This window comes from Nerophis lumbriciformis, linkage group LG11 (genome assembly GCF_033978685.3).
Source record: "Nerophis lumbriciformis linkage group LG11, RoL_Nlum_v2.1, whole genome shotgun sequence".
Taxonomy (NCBI): domain Eukaryota; kingdom Metazoa; phylum Chordata; class Actinopteri; order Syngnathiformes; family Syngnathidae; genus Nerophis; species Nerophis lumbriciformis.
In genome coordinates this window covers 17,280,045-17,296,645 of record NC_084558.2, presented here as the reverse complement: position 1 = coordinate 17,296,645, position 16,601 = coordinate 17,280,045, and the positions used below count along the sequence as shown (strand labels likewise).

General features: G+C 40.5%; 1 protein-coding gene and 1 long non-coding RNA gene across 2 annotated transcripts; both read left to right on the top strand.

Annotated features, from left to right (window-relative positions):
* The first annotated feature begins 283 nt into the window (after nt 1-283).
* Nucleotides 284-996, top strand: LOC133610077 (uncharacterized). Its single transcript, XR_009815835.1, has 3 exons — nt 284-589; nt 727-819; nt 964-996. It is a non-coding gene; the product is annotated as an uncharacterized lncRNA (long non-coding RNA).
* Nucleotides 997-4,325: 3,329 nt separating this feature from the next.
* wfikkn2b (WAP, follistatin/kazal, immunoglobulin, kunitz and netrin domain containing 2b) lies at nt 4,326-10,033 on the top strand. The gene is made up of 2 exons (XM_061966135.1): nt 4,326-4,660; nt 6,712-10,033. Exons 1-2 carry the CDS (start codon nt 4,493-4,495, stop codon nt 8,251-8,253), a joined length of 1,710 nt encoding a protein of 569 aa, XP_061822119.1. The 5' UTR covers nt 4,326-4,492; the 3' UTR covers nt 8,254-10,033.
* The last annotated feature ends 6,568 nt before the right edge of the window (nt 10,034-16,601 follow it).

The window sequence follows — 16,601 nt, the reverse complement described above, 5'->3', positions numbered from 1 at the left end:
AGATATATTATTGTACAAAAACACAATTTTAGGTCAACAGAGTGCTGCTGCTGATCTAGGCCTAGTGATTCTTCCTGCCTCTCTTTAAATGTAAAGCTGCCTCTGCTGCACCTGTGACGTTTGCCGCCCGCCGTGCAATGCCAGTGCGCACTGGGCATCAAAAGCGCAGATAGAGGCAAAACAATGTCACAAAAAAGGACATATCCTTCAGGTGCAGAAAAAAGGAAGAAGAAGAAAGTGGAAGAGGAGGAAAAAATGCCATGATAAAGGTATGTTTGCATGACTTGGTAATAAAAAGTTTATCAAAGAGATTTGTAGCTGTAATTAGCTTTAGTTAGGTGACGTTAGCTAGCTAGCGCGGTGCTAGCAATATGTTTTTAGCATCAGGTTACTAGTGAGATATGTTGTTTGCACAAATTGTTTGCAGCAGAGCACGGTAATTTATGTGAGTAAAATAAACATTTTTTTTTTACATCAACTCATAAGTTATGTGAAACTTCCCCAGGAGCATTGTTAAAATACTTTGGAGGCACAGAATCAGCCCAGAGCCAGTCCACATCCTCAGGCTCAACTGTGAGTGATGAATCAGGTGAGGAAAAGACTGTCACCATACAGTATACATTTAATTTCTTAGTATAAACATTACACCTGAAGGGAAATTAATGTAGTCAAAGTATCTCATTAATATGTGTGCCTATATGTATGTATGTATGTATTTCATCTTAGGTCCATCTCCATCTTCTACAGTGCTCTCTCACACACCTCCATCCTCTGTGCCCACTGTCCCCTCCATGTCTAAAACCACAGCTGATTTATCTAGTAAGTTAACTGCAAAACACCCTTTATAATTGCTCATTGTACTGCAGAACATTCTGAGATTAATAATTATGTCCAACAGTGCAATTTAATGACCTTATAGGTCTTTCTTTTTTAGTCATTGTCTTTCTTTGGTCACTTCCTCAGCAACTTCCACCACAACGTCCCCTTCACACCATGGACCAGCATCGCTCCGCCAGTTGACCCAGCTGAGTGGCCTTCTTTCCTCTCAGATTCAGACAGGACTGAGCAGGTGATCAGAGGACCACTGTCTATTAAGGAGAACTTTTCATTCCCCAAACGGCATGATGGCCGAAGTTTTCATTATCATTATACCTACAGACAGCTAGTCAATGGGGAAAAAGTCAAGCGTAGCTGGCTGACTTATTCAAGAAGTAAAGATGCAGTCTATTGCTTTTGCTGCAAATTATTTTCCAAAAAGTCCTTAAAACTGGCAGCCGAGGGACAGCGGGATTGGGTCAACATAGGTGCACTGCTGAAACAGCATGAAAACAGTGAAGATCATTGTAGCAACATGGTGAAATGGAAGGAATTTGCCTTGCGTCTTTCAAAGGGGAAAACTATTGATGAATTTAACTTCAGTAGACTGCGCTCTCTTTGTACAAAGTAAACATTAAATATGAACAATTAACTAAAAATAAAAACTAGTAATTAAAGACTAATATGTACAAGACTGATGAGACAAGATGACACTTTTACTGTAAATACAAAGCTTTATCACTTGGACTGTACAACCCCAGGCCACTCTTGTAGCTGAATGTTTTCTACATTTTAAGATTAGGAACCATATGTGGCGTCCTGGACATCATTCGTTAATTCATTGGTATTATTTATGTTCTTAACTGGGCCACCCCCATATCTTTATAAATGACATGTCATTTGTAAAGACATGCCAGGCTGACAATAGGATAATGTAAACAACACTGCCAGAGCCGCAATGAGTAGGTGTGTGAATGATCAACAATCAATATTATTGGCAGAAATAGAGGGCCCCAAAATCAAATTTTGCTTAGGGCCCCATGGAGGCTTGGGCCGGCACTGTTCGGCTACATAAGCTAGCTCTTTGGATGTGGAACGTGGAACGGGGAAAGAGATTGAGCTGGGGCGTGAGGCAGAGAAGTTCCAGGCTAGATATAGTCGGACTCACTTGTACGCACAGAAAGGGCCCTGGAACCAGTTCTCTCGAGAGGGGCTGGATCTTCAGCTCTCACTGGATCGGTTCGCAGCCGAGTGGGAAGCGACTGGGATGAGAATCAGCACTTCTAAGTCAGAGTCCAGGGTTCTCGCCCGGAAAAGGGTGGAGTGCCATCTCCGGGTTGGGAAAGAGAGTTCAAGTACCTCAGAGTTTTGTTCACGAGTGAGGGAAGAGTGGATCGTGAAATTGACAGACGGATCGGTGCGACGTCTTCAGTAATGCGGACGCTGTATCGATCCGTTGTGGTGAAGAAGGAGCTGAGCCGGAAGGCAAATCTCTCAATTTACCGGTCGATCTACGTTCCCATCCTCACCTATGGTCATGAGCTTTGGGTTATGACCGATAGGACAAGATCATGGGTACAAGCAGCCGAAATGAGTTTCCTGCGCCGGGTGGCGGGGCTCTCCCTTAGAGATAGGATGAGAAGCTCTGTCATCCGGGAGGAGCTCAAAGTAAAGCCGCTGCTCCTCCACATCGAGAGGAGCCAGATGAGGTGGTTCGGGCATCTGGTCAGGATGCCACCAAGATTCCACCCTGGAGAGGTGTTGAGGGCACGTCCGACCAGTAGGAGACCACAGGGAAGACCCAGGACACGTTGGGAAGACTATGTCTCCCGGCTGGCCTGGGAACGCCTTGGTATCCCCCGGGAGGAGCTGGTCAAAGTGGCTGGGGAGAGGGAAGTCTGGGCTTCTCTGCTTAGGCTGCTGCCCCCGCGCCCCGACCATGGATAAGCAGAAGAAGATGGATGGATGTTACATCACAGATTTTATATTATTTGAATAAAGCGTTTTTCGTGCTTTCGGTAAATGTTTGCTGTATTTTGGCCAAAATGTTTATATTGTTACTCCATTATACTGTACATACTTTTTCCTTAAGAGTTTTTTTTTTTCATGTTAAATTAAAACAATTCAATGTCAATTATTTCATATACTGTAGGTGTGTGAGACACCAACAATTATTCAACAATATCCCGAAGCATAAGTCCTTCATTTTTCAGAGGTCATGCAAACATATTGGATTAATTTTTTGTTTTTTCACTGTTTTTGCTCAAATCTCTCAATCAACCTTCACAAGTGTTCACAAAGTACAGAGAAGAACAACTATGATAAACATCTTGAACCTTTAAAATAATAATTTAAAAAAGAGATAAAATGATAATTTATGCATTTAATATTTTATTATTTATTTATTCACTGTTCTGTTATAAACAGAGAACAAATAAATGGGATAAAACTGCTATGATATGAAAAGGGGTAGGATTAAATAAGCTCTGCTTCTTCCTACTCCTTTTCGGACCCGCTGTAATGAAACAACTGGAAATATGTGACGCATTACATCGTAATTGTATTGTAAGCATGTTCGAAATAAACTGAAACTGAACAAAAATACCCCAAAAATGTAATGTTTTTTTTATTTTTACTTCAACCGTCTGAAGGCCTTTTGATCAAATAATGTCATGTTGAATTCGTATAAATGATCATAACATCAGTTAATTTATTCATTAAAAAAACCTGTGAGATTAGGCCTTCAAAAGGGTCAAAAATGAAAAATAATAATCATGGCATTGTCTGATATTTTTGTGTCGGACCGACGATTATAGAGAAATTTCAGAAAAAAATAATTCAGAATGTTTGTATGCTTTTCAAAATCTTTATTACTTTTATGTCCAGTTTGGCTTTAAAGTGGTAGAAAATGGATGGATGGATGGATAATTAAAATCAAATGTCAGCACAGGGATATTAAAATCAAAGTCATTTTCATCCATCCATCCATTTTCTACCGCTTGTAGTCTCGGTTCTACAGGAATAAACATATCATAGCTGTCTGAGAAAAAAATTAAATAATATCTTTTAAATAAAAATTTTTGTACACATTTTTTCAAATTTGTAAACACTGATTCCATAATATGCAAACATTTTTCAATGACTGACAAGAGGAGACCCAATTGTACAAATTATGACAAGATTATGAGTGTCGATTATACTTGAATATTGCAGCAACTGACATTTTCCATTTATTCCAGTGAATAGAATAACTTCTCCTAATCTTTGCATGTGCGTGTTTAGCATACATGCACATGCCTTTTGTAAATGATAATGGGGTGAAATATGCATAAGCCACTGTAACATAACTTTTCTGAACACACTTCTTCCTCTGTGCACTTTGGCACAAGAGGAGCACGCAAAGAGTTAAAGCGGGATGTCGGGTGGGCGAGTGAGGAGGGTGGGGGTTACCACCAATCCTTTTAACAGGCAGGTACCCCGCCAGTCCCGACTCAAGCCGACCACGAACCATTTAGAAATGTTCCTCCAGCAACTCAGGAGCAAGTCAAGTCAGTCTTCCTGTGAACTGTTTGGGGATGGCTGCTCGTCTTTAATATAAAAGCAATCCGGGATCCATCTCACACTTGTGATATGCTTATTGGGTCTTTTTCAACTTTGCCCCACTTTTAAACTGGAGATGTGGTGGATGCTGTTCCCACGTTGGATCTGGTTCCTGGCCAGTGTGTGGATGGAGGTGGCGGCCCATACCTCTTACTCCCATGCGGGGATGTGTCCTAACGACATGAACCCCAACCTGTGGGTGGATGCCATGAGTACTTGTACTAGGGAGTGTCAATCTGATCAGGTAAGATGCTGACACAATACTACAGTATGTGGGATATTGGGTTTTTAAGCCTGGATACATTTTATATGTGCACCTGTTTTATTGTTAAAAATCCAAATATGTATTGAGTATTTCCTTTTTTGGAAAAAAAAAAAAAAAATCTAATTGTATTTATTTGTATTTGTAAACAGTTTTTTTAGTGCTGTCAAAATTAAAGAGTTAATTGAAGTGACCAATCATCCTGAACACACTTAGATTAATCATGCCATTTATTTTGACCGAACAAGCTCTCAGTGATCACATCAATGCACAGGTCAGTACAAAAATGAGTAAGGAGACTGCGACTGGTGTGCTCGCTGGCAAATTTCACTTCAAAATACAGCAAGAAAGCACTTTAGATAGACTGTTACCAAGTTTTTTGTGCAGTTTAATGACATGCATTCAACTAAAACATTTAAAAAATGTTCCTAGATGACATTCTCCCAGCAGGCACACGACATTAAAACAACGTTGAGAACTTGTTGAATCAGGTCCTGATGTTGAGCAACTCAAACATAACGTAGAAACAACATGCTTTTTGTCGAAGTTTAATCCATGTTGGGTTCTGACATTGATTTGACCATTGAAATGTGGTCATTTCCCAACCAACAACATGGATATATTTGACATCAACATTGTCTCAATTTACAAACTATTTTGCAACATTGTTTCAAAGTCAGTTTTAAAGGACATGTATGTGTAATCAACGTTGTATCAATGTCTTGTGCCTGCTGGGTCTGACAACAAAATTGCATTTGTGTACAACTATTTGGTTATTTTTTAAAGCTACTTTAAACAATGCAAGCGAGTAAGCACTAGTAATAAATCATGATTAATCCAAATTCTAGAGTGTGATTCATCTGGTTTAAAAAAATATAATTTTAACATATTATATATTAAATTTTTGATATTATGACTTTATAATAATAATAATACTAAATAATGACTCTTTTATATAGAGAACTTGAGATAAAACATGCATTCTACTCTATTGCTTCTATTTGGAAATTGAAGAATACTGCATAGCACAATAATTGGAGTACTTCAAGCCTCAGACATTTTTTTGTTTTTCCGCTGAAGTTTTTAAAAAGTTTCAGTCGTTACGATTTGGCTTCATTTATAATACGCTGCGACAATGTAGAGGTGGACGATACTGCAAATGCTGGTTTTGATCCGAAACCAAGTTGACTGAGTTAGTTGTTGCGTTAAAATGTTAAAAAGTCTATGATGTGACTCATTTTGATAATCACTATATTATTAAACTTGCACAATTACTTGCTGCTAGGTGGAATTTGTGGGATGAAGTTCAACTATTTTTTTTAAAACTCAAAACACTTGTATTTCAAATGAATGTCTTCCATGGAAAGTAATTAAAATCAACTTCATTTGTTGCTTGCCCCCACCACCATAAAACAGGACAATTATAACTTGGAACATGTCTTTTAGAAAGAAATACACACTTTTCGATAGGAAATATTGTTTAAAAAAACCACACAATAGAATGTACTACTGCCAACTACAGTAGTTTTATGAATTAATGTAATAATAATGTACAGTATTTACCTTGGAGAGTGGACTTCTACGGTATTTTCTTCCAGCTGCTTCTCCGCCAAACACACCATCAGCTTCACCATATTCTCATGGATAAATGTCCGCCGTTTAGATATTATTATATATATTAACATCCTTGGCTGGCGTTAGACGCACTGCTTCAGTATGGTATTAATCATTTTACAATACAGTTTGATGAAAATGATGGAAAGCGCTACTCTTTATAGCAACTGACGCTGTGGCCAAGGTTGGAATTGCCACAAAACACATTTTAATATATAAATAATTAATATAATAATTAATATATCATCTGGCGGCTGAAGTGGATATTGCACCCCCTTAATTCGTCACATTTCCTGTGTCAGGTAAACGACAAATCGGGTCATCTGAATCCCCTTTCTACTGTATGCTGAGGTACCGCTGTGTTGAAAAAAACAACAAGTGACACGCAGCAAAGTAATTGCTTCCCTCTTGTCTTCCAGGATTGTGAATCCTTTGAGAAGTGTTGCCAAAATGTGTGTGGGAATCGTAGTTGTGTGGCATCAAGACACATGGTTGGCGAGAATGGCCCCGTGGGGATGCCCCAGGAAGCCACCTGTGCCACCTTCATGTGCACCCAGCAGGGGTCACAGTGTGACATCTGGGACGGGCAGCCGGTGTGTAAATGCCGCGATCGTTGTGAGAGGGAGCCTCAGTTCACGTGCGCGTCTGACGGCATGACCTACTACAACAAGTGCTACATGGACGCGGAGGCGTGCTCCAAGGGCATCAGCCTCTCTGTCGTCGCCTGTCGCTTCCACCTCACCTGGCCGAGCACAAGCCCAGCGTTGCCCCTGGTAACCACTCCCCGCCCGACAACCGCCCCCCTGCAGGTGACTGTCCCGTCTCCTTTCGAGCCTCAAGCGCCTGTTGTCCTGAGCCTGCCGCACCTCCAGACCGTAAATGTGGGCAACACTGCCAGCTTCCTGTGTGATGTAACCGGGGAACCGCCGCCTGAGATCACCTGGGAGAAGCATCTTCCCGACAAGGTGCAGAGGGTGGTCATGAGGCGCAATCACGTTCAGGGGAACATGGTGGTCACAAACGTGGGTCAGTTGGTCATCTATAATGCTGAAATGCGCGACTCGGGCATCTACACCTGCACGGCTCGGAACCCTTCCGGCTCAGTGCAGGCCCACCACCCTCTGACCGTGCTGCCCACAGAGCCACCCAAAAGGCCAGATTCTAACAACCAGAGCCGGTGTCTCCCAGAGGAGTGTCTCAAGCCCCCTAACAATCCAGAGGATTGTGGGAGTGACTTGGAGAAAGTGACCTGGTTCTATGAAGCCCAAAGTAACATCTGCATGTCTTTCAGTCACTGCCAAAGCAGCGACCAGCACCCGACCAAGCACTTTGAGACGTATGATGAGTGCATGCAATGCTGTGGTCCGGAGCTGTCGAGCCCTTGTGACCTACCAAGTCTGCAAGGGCCATGTAAAGCCTACGAGCCACGCTGGGCCTTCAGCAGCAGTCTGCGACAATGCCAGTCGTTCATCTACGGAGGATGCGGAGGGAACGACAACAACTTTGATTCCAAAGAAGCCTGTGGGGAGACGTGCCCGTACCCGAAGAAACACGACTGCAAAGCCTGTAAACCGAGAGGTAAGATAGTGACCAGCTTCTGCCGCAGTGACTTTGTCATCCTGGGTAGCATGACCGAGCTCACAGAGGAGAAAGACTCAGGTCACGCCCTGGTGACGGTGGAAGAGATCCTCAAGGACGACAAGATGGGCCTCCGCTTTTTTGGCAAGGAGCCTCTGGAAGTCACCTTCCTCAATATGGACTGGAGCTGCCCCTGCCCAAATATCAGGGCCGCCGCCGAGGGCCAAGTTATCATCATGGGCAACGTCAACGAGGGCATGGCCACCCTGCAGCCGCACAACTACGTCGGCGTCTCCAGTCCTCGTCGTGTACGGAAGCTGAGGGAGGTCATCTCCAAGAACACGTGTGACATTCTCAAAGCCATCACCAACAGTCCTCAGTAGGTCACCACTGAGACTAAACCACACCAGGGAAAACACTTCACCCTCTGCAGCCGTAGTCATTGAACAGATTCTACGTAATCACAGGGAGTCTGTTGACGTCAACAACACGTCAAAATTGACCCACTCATCGAGTCCCGATCCACGCTGAAGCCAACTTTGACGTACTTGACATTTCATTTTCATTTCTATGAAAAATGAGTTGAGTTTTGCAGAAGCAGATTTGTGATCATGTCAAAATCAACACAAACTAACAGCAGCAAAGGAAGTGACACGTACCTTCAAAGCTTCAGCATAGAACCCAAGGTCCTTTCTTCCTCTGCTGTACATTTCTTAGCCGCTTTGGGTGGGTACCTCTCACATTTGAACCAATACGGTACCAATTCCCGGTACCTGGGAACACATTTTTGGTACTTTTGTGTGTGTTTATGTGTTATTAAATGTAACAATTCAATACTTCAACATTTAACAATGAGCTGATAATGATAGCTGTCCTGTCCAGTTGTTATATCTTGATTTTTTTACATTTCTGAGTCTCATTTGCAAGTGTCATATCAACATGTTTGCATGCAGTTTCAGTTCCAAAACGCTAAATGGCACTAGTGTATAAACTACGGTGTGTTGCCTAGCTAAGAAGTAGCTAAATGTGCCAGTCCATTCTTATGTCACGCCCTCCAAAGTGATTGTACTGTAAGTACTGTACTTGTTACACACTTCGTTTAATTGCAACATGCATCTTGGTTCTAGTTTTCATTATCAGATTTGTTGAAATCTCCAAGTAAAACCCGCTAATGCTAATCAGTAGCATGTAAATGGAAAATCCAATGTAAATGAGCATAGAGCTAGCTCATTTTGAAAAGAGTGAGCTTTACTGTACGTTTGGGTGTTTTCTATCAGGCATCCTTGCTTTGCTGGCATTGAAAATTGTAACATTACCTAGAGGCAGTTTGGCTGAGACTGATCTGGGGGCAGCTTGAGTGCTTGTTTTCCCGCCAAGTGTTTGAGCCAGTGTTTAGTCTGCAAGTGGACGTGGCGTTGAAATATGGTCCCGTTTGATTTTACATGACTCCACACCTGGTAGTATCGGCAGAATTCCGTTGATACTTGTATATTCAGTACCCATCCCTATCAGCTGCCCTGTTTCCACAGCATACACACTTCACCCATTTGCACAAATGGATGAAAACAATCTTAACAAATAAATTCCACTTCAAAAATCTATCATTATTGACTATTTTCCTAATGTCTCTGGCAAAAGTCACAAGTACAGTAAATCTGCAAGCAATAGCTATTGACACTCGCTTATGTGGACAACCTCTTATGTCGACCCGAGTCAAGCACTCGGAGGGACATCGATATGCATGTGTTTATGATTCATTATTCTTCTATGAACTGAAAGTGAAAACATTCTTTGAAAACAATTGCAGCCACTTGTTGCTAGGCAATGTTCACGGCATAAACCAGCAATGATTAGGCCGTTGGAAAGGAAAACTAAACTCTGCTCTGTATTTAATACAAAATTATTTTTTGGAAAGACAATGTAGTTTATTTTTTTTGTCATTTTATTTTTATATAATTATTTGTTTGAACACATTTCTTACATTTACGTTGCAGTTTTGGGGAACACAGTCCAAGCGGTATTTGTGCAGGATTTACATAATATTTTGTAAAAATGAATGCGCTGCAATATCTGAACTATCAACTTTTCTGTTTCGTGTGCTTCCACTTTCTTTTTGGCTATTTATTATCATGAACGCATATTGCTTATTTTTGTACTGCAATAAAAAAGTGGAATGTATATTGTGATGAGAATAAACTTATGAAATTCAAATCTGGTATGTCTACTCTATCTTTGTATCAATTATAAGAAGAGTCTTCGTCCTCCACTTTTTGACAACATGCATTGAAAATAAGTCTTTAGGGGTCATTTAATGACTTTTTTCTACATTTAAAACACTTCATTGTGGTCTACATAACATGTGTTGTTGGTTGTTTTGCATAGATTATGTTTTACAGACCATCTTCAAGCCACTCTTCAGGATACGCCGTTTTGTGGGAGGTCTTATTTACATGCTTCCACTTGGCCTGCGTCTTTTCCCCGTAAGCCATGTTGTAGTTTTTGGTACTTTCATATGGAGTCTACTGGCAGATGTAAGTTGGAACTATATGCTACTTTGTATTAGAAATGGTAACGTTGGAGGATTCATGTGCATGTACGAGTCAGTCTGCCCCACAAAAAGAGGAGATAGAAAAAGAAGGAATTTATGGACTACAACGTCGGACTACATTGGCGGACTCACACAAAGTTCTTGGGGTAAAACTTAACCATATATGGACATGTCTGCTGACGTCACCAATGGAAAAAAATTAAACGTTCCAAATTGGGCAAATTACAAACGGCTCGTTTGGAGGAAGTATGACTCCATTGTTTGGTTTCAAATTTTTGGGACTTATGCAGATCACAAATACACAAAAAAAGGTACCAATTGCTAGGTTGCATTCACGTGACTGCCAGGTTTCAGGTGGAGGGCAAGAGTACCATTAGGCTACTGTTCATTCACCTGCACCTGGGCTTATTTTGAAAGGTTTAGAGTCTAATATATAGGCCACATATTAAGAGAAAATGTCAAATGGGATGAAATGGATTTATACACTCGAAAAAAAAAAAAATTTCCGAAAGATTTAAAGTACCGGTACCATTCATCATCACCAAAGTCGACTGATCAAGTTACTGCTTGACCACACTTCCTTCTGCACTCAAAATGATTTAAAGAAGAAAAGATTGGGGGCACATCATGTCTTTACACCAAGAGGGGTACAAAAATTAAGCATTATTCCTTAAAGACAATGTTGGATTTATTCTTGCCTCGCTAAGTAACATATTTGATTGACATTGACAATGTCGTATTGCTGTGATCGTGATGCTAATGAAAACAAATAGTAAGTTTAGTTTTTGTAGTTGATTTTCTGGTGCAAATATTTTGCTGTCATCTAATTTTCTTGTATGCAGTCGTATCATCCGTCCATCCATTTTCTACCGCTTGCCCCTCTTGGGGTTGCATGGGGGCGACCCCTGGACAAGTCGCCACCTCATCGCAGGGCCAACACAGATAGACAACATACACACTGACATTCACACAATAAGGCCCATTTAGTGTTGCCAATCAACGTATCCCCAAGTGCATGTCTTTGGAGGTGGGAGGAAGTCGGAGTACCCGGAGGGAACCCACGCAGTCACGTGGAGAACATGCAAAATTCACACAGAAAGAACCCGAGCCCAGGAACCGTACCCAGGACCTTCTCGCTGTGCGGCACGAGCGTTAACCACTGCACCATTTTTAGTAATAAAACTGTCAACACATAACTGGATGCTTTAGCGTCCGCTATTGTTGTATACAGGTGAAACTTTTAAAAACTGTAAGCCATGATCATGATTATGATGTTTTTTTTGTATCTTAATCAGTAAAGGAGCCATATGTCAAAATCTGGCCAGAAATGGTACTGCAATCATGGTCAAAATTCTGTAGTCCCCTCCCCCTCTCCCTGAGTGAGGTTGTCAGATACGCAGCCGAATCCAACTCGATCGACTGGGCTACTCCAAGAAACTTTAAACTTCCACTGCCTCTTACTAGGGGTTGAGGTGCTGGGACCATAATAGCTGAATAGACAAGCGTTTTGTTAATAACAAATCTCCAACCAACATATTTTACACAAAAGGTCAGGCTTAGGCCTGACTCAGGGAGAAGGACGACCCTGCCATGCAGAGTCGGACAGCATATGGAGGGTATGGCATGGAGGGGGGTATACCTGGGACTCTAGGTACACCGTTGAGCCCTCTGAAGACGCCGTGGGCTTCAATCAACGAAACGTCGATGAAGCAGGGTGCCCACCCGAAGACCCCAATGACATATTTACCCTCCCTTTCACCACTCCACAACGACTGCTACCGTAAAGATTGTTCCTACTTACCAAAGGGATTGAAACATCTAGTTCTATTTGCTTTACTAGGGGTTGAGGTGCTGGGACCATAATAGCTGAATAGACAAGCGTTTTGTCAATAACAAATTTCTAACCAACACATTTTACACGGAAATTAGGCTATTTTCAGGAAGAAGTACGTCATGCCTGCGTTTAATATCACAACAAATGGCAATCTTATGGGTTTTGTCAGTACTATCAGAAAACAAAGACTAAAACGAACTACAAACAACGCTAGCAATTGTTACACTGGTGAAAATAAGTAGAGCATGCTTAGCAGCCTAATGTACGCCCAAAACTAAATAGGAGACATTTTACCAAGGTATGCCTATAGGCTACTGTTTCAAACGTTTCAGATTGCCATATAACTCGGTAAATGTAGTTCACAACATGCAAACACAAATGACAAATTATTTTATCATGTGATTTGGTTGTCTTAATATGTTTCACATTGCCACGATGACAGTTGTGCTAATGTTGGAACCCATTTCCTCAGCGTATCAGCAAATTGAGAATGAAATAGGCACTGACACTACCCATATCCACGTAGGTTTTATTTGTCGAAAAAAAATAAAAATTGCCCTGTCAGTTGGATGACACATCGACATACAGGCTAACGGGCATATATTTCCCCGTTAGCCTATATGTGGTATATCGGGCTAACATGCTAAGCATTTATTACATGAACATACTAGCTTTGTTAGACAGGATTAATATAATATATAATATAATATAATAATGGACAATATAGTTTACATACGAAATGTCCATTTCCATTTATTACAAGTAAAAAGAAAACGTAAATGCCTTACTTACCTATCAAGGAGGAAATTAGCAAGTTTGACGTCTTCTCCGCCTTCAATCGTGTCCATCTTTCAAAGGCATCCCCGATACAAATCTTCGTTTGGTTCCTGGATTTGTCATGAATAAGGTAAGAATCGTAACAACGCCTTTTAGATTGACTAAGTTCTGACATGTTTAGTAACTTTACCAGTGGCAGTAGCTAGACGAAGATGGTGGTGCATAACTGGCAACCTGGATGTGACACACTAATGGACTTTCTAATTGGTCAAACGGTAGAGGGCGAGACATCGAAATGAAAACAGTAACAAGATTTCGGGGCTGTAAATCAATAGGTGCTCTATTGCACCCACAAAACCTTCTAAATAACCATCCAAAACCCACCAACAATACTCTTTGTACATATTCTGACCTAAATATTAACCAAATATTAGCGATGTTGTTATTATAAGCGCTAATGCAGACAAACTATTTAGAGGCAGAATACTAACACACAGCTAAGTAGTCTTCTGCAGCTTTACTGTGAGCTGACCCTGATGTCCTGCATGATCCCGTCTCGTCAAAGTTATTCTAGATTATAAATCATGCCTCCCATCTTGATATTACAAGGATTTAGCCGTAAATCGAGAAGTTGTTCACCTGTGACATTCAATTCATACCTGTGATGGAGACAAACACAAACAACCGAGGACAGTGTCTGCAGGGAGACTTTTCCTCGTCAACTCTTTGTGTGCATCATAAATAAACGGGAAGATATGGACATCCTAACAGTCGTCATCAAAGTAAGAGCAGACATTGTACAGTAAGCAATCGTTTTATTATGTTTGCAGTTTGTATTTCTTGTTTAGTACTTAGCAATACTGCTGCATAATGCTTAGCTAGATCTGTTAAGCAGAGCTTCTAACACTTGAATCTCATCCTCCTTATATTCAGAACCAACAATAACATTTTCTCGATCATAATTTTCCCCACAGTAATCGCTGTTGGCTCCTACAAAGTCTGCGTGATTTGCATTGTTGTTGATGGGGGAAGGGATCTGTGGTTCTTACTTCTACGTCACATGATGACGGACCTGGCTATCTCGTTATCTCTCAAAATAGCTTGGGAATCTCTGTGAGATTGATACTATTTTGACCATATCTATTTACTCACAAACTTTGTATGTCATACATCAGATATATATGATAATAGCTTTAATATGGAGGCAACTTGTTTTTTCCCTCTACTGGTACTTTAACTTAACATTCAAGTATTTGGACTGTTTTTAGGATTTTTGCCTTTATATAGCATTTAATAAAACACTCAAAATATGATGAAATCTTTAAAGTTGTTGCTTAAAACTGCTGTAAGTAGCATCTTGTGAGTCAAAAAGAACACACAGTTCTAAGAGGAGCAACCACTATTTGATTATATAATACTCACTTTTCACCTTTTTAGTATTTGAATGAGACTTTTAGATGTTTTACTGCCTGGCAAGAGTAAATGTGTTCGATGTTGACCCCTGTGGCATCTATGGCCCAATCTTCTGGCTGAAGAGCCCAGGCATGAAACCTCAGTAAATGGAGGAGTTATGTGTTTCATAGCGTGCCAGCACTCATTTTTGGGTTACTAGCAGGCCTTGGTGGGCTTTTCAACGAGGGTGTTCTCCTTCCAGGATGAGATTCTGTTTCTCCCATCCAGAACAGCCAAGGAGGCAGCAAAGCCGCCCTCGTTTACTGGCAAAACCACCAGGGAGCTCAGATGTCCACTTCTCCATCTGTTGAGGCTTAAGTATTCATCTGAGGCACCTTCGATCCCATTATTGTAAAATAGACGACTATATAAACAACTTGGACATATTACAAACAAATAGACTGTATGGAGAATATAGATAATTCAATTTATCATTTTAAATTGTGGTTGTTTGACTCTAATGTTTTCTGATACATTAATACATTGCTACAACTATTATGTAATGTGAAGTAATAAAAAAAGAGTAGGGTACATCTTCATTGATTTAAATAATAATTGGGTGCGTAACTTTGAATTACAAGAGTACATGCAAGAGTGATCGTACAGTATATGTACAGCACGTACTGTACATCCTTCTAAATATTTCAATAAGCAGTGCTGAATGTTTTTGATTGTCTATTAAACTTGACAAAAACAAAGTTGCAAGTGCCAGGACTTTGATAGATAAGGTGAGAAACATGCATTCAAGAAAGAACTCGCAGCAAAGTACCTCTCCTAATCCCTCTCTGCTACCCACCGACAAGAGTTTTCAATAACATATATTCATTTCATTCGTCATCTATATCGATCATCGTCAATCAATCAAACTTTATTTATATAGAATGTTTCATGCAGAGGCAAGTTGCAACACAAAGTGCTTTACAGCAATAGAAATGAAGAGTGAAAACACACACACAAACACGCATGCATGCACACAAACACACACACGTGCATGCACGCACACAAACACACACACACACACACACACACACACGTGCATGCACGCACACACACAGGGCACTTGTTGCAATCGGCTTAGGACCCCCCCCTCCAAAAAAAAAGAATAACAACAAAAATGAAAAAAATAACAATGGTTGCGCACATAAGGTGTGGAGAGGAAGCAGTTAACACTACACGGCGGTGCCGGAACGAAGCCACAGGAAAACGAGAAGAGTGAGTGGAGCCACAGCAGAGGACATGAACACGACTGGAAAGGTGAGCCATCAAGCTGACAGATCATGACAGCACTATTGACAATAACAGGCATGGCACTGAGGACTGAGGAAAAACATTTATGTCATCTAAAAATAATATAAAATATTTTAAAAATATATATAAAAAATGAAATATATAATAAACAAATAAATAAAAACATCAAATACATTTAAAAATAACAGAATAAAACATATAAACCTAAAAATAGTTTAGAATTATCAGCAAAAAGCCTGATTAAAAAGGTGTGTCTTTAGCCTTTAAAACAAATAAAATAAACGGTCTCTGCAGTCCTGAGGCTCTTTGGCAGGCGGTTCCACAGGTGGGGGCCATAGTGGGTCCTTGTTCTGGTATTTGGTAAAGATAGAAGTTAGTTGCCAGAGACCTCAGGATCTGCGAGAGTAAAAGCTGGTCAGATATATAGGAAAGCACAAGGCCAGTAAGATAATAAAAACTAATAATAGAACTTTAAAACTGACCCTGAAGAGGACAGGGAGCCAATGCGGCGACTTTAAAACTGGTGTAATGTGCTCCCGCCTTCTGGTCCTCGACAGCACGAACTTTGAGTCATCAGCTAACTGTAGAAATAAGGGGTGTAACAATTTGTTTTAACAATTCGTTTTAACAACGATTCGTTTTAACAACGATTCGTTTTAACAACGATTCGTTTTAACAACGATTCGTTTTAACAACGATTCGTGAAACCAATTTAGTAACTTTAGCAAAAACAAAAAAATCAACTAGTGATAAAAATAGTAATACTGGACACTGCAGGTGAAGTTTCCTATATTCCTGTTATTCATTGTAAGGGAATTATGTATAAATGAATTTTAGATGCAAACAAGCAAGTAAACAACAAATATTAGCCA

What these genes read in the sequence shown, in the direction of transcription:
- wfikkn2b (XM_061966135.1), top strand. Translation starts at nt 4,493, where the DNA reads ATGTGGTGGATGCTGTTCCCACGTTGGATCTGGTTCCTGGCCAGTGTG. An exon ending in GGGAGTGTCAATCTGATCAG is followed by an intron (nt 4,661 to 6,711) that starts GTAAGATGCTGA and finishes CTTGTCTTCCAG; the next exon opens with GATTGTGAATCCTTTGAGAA.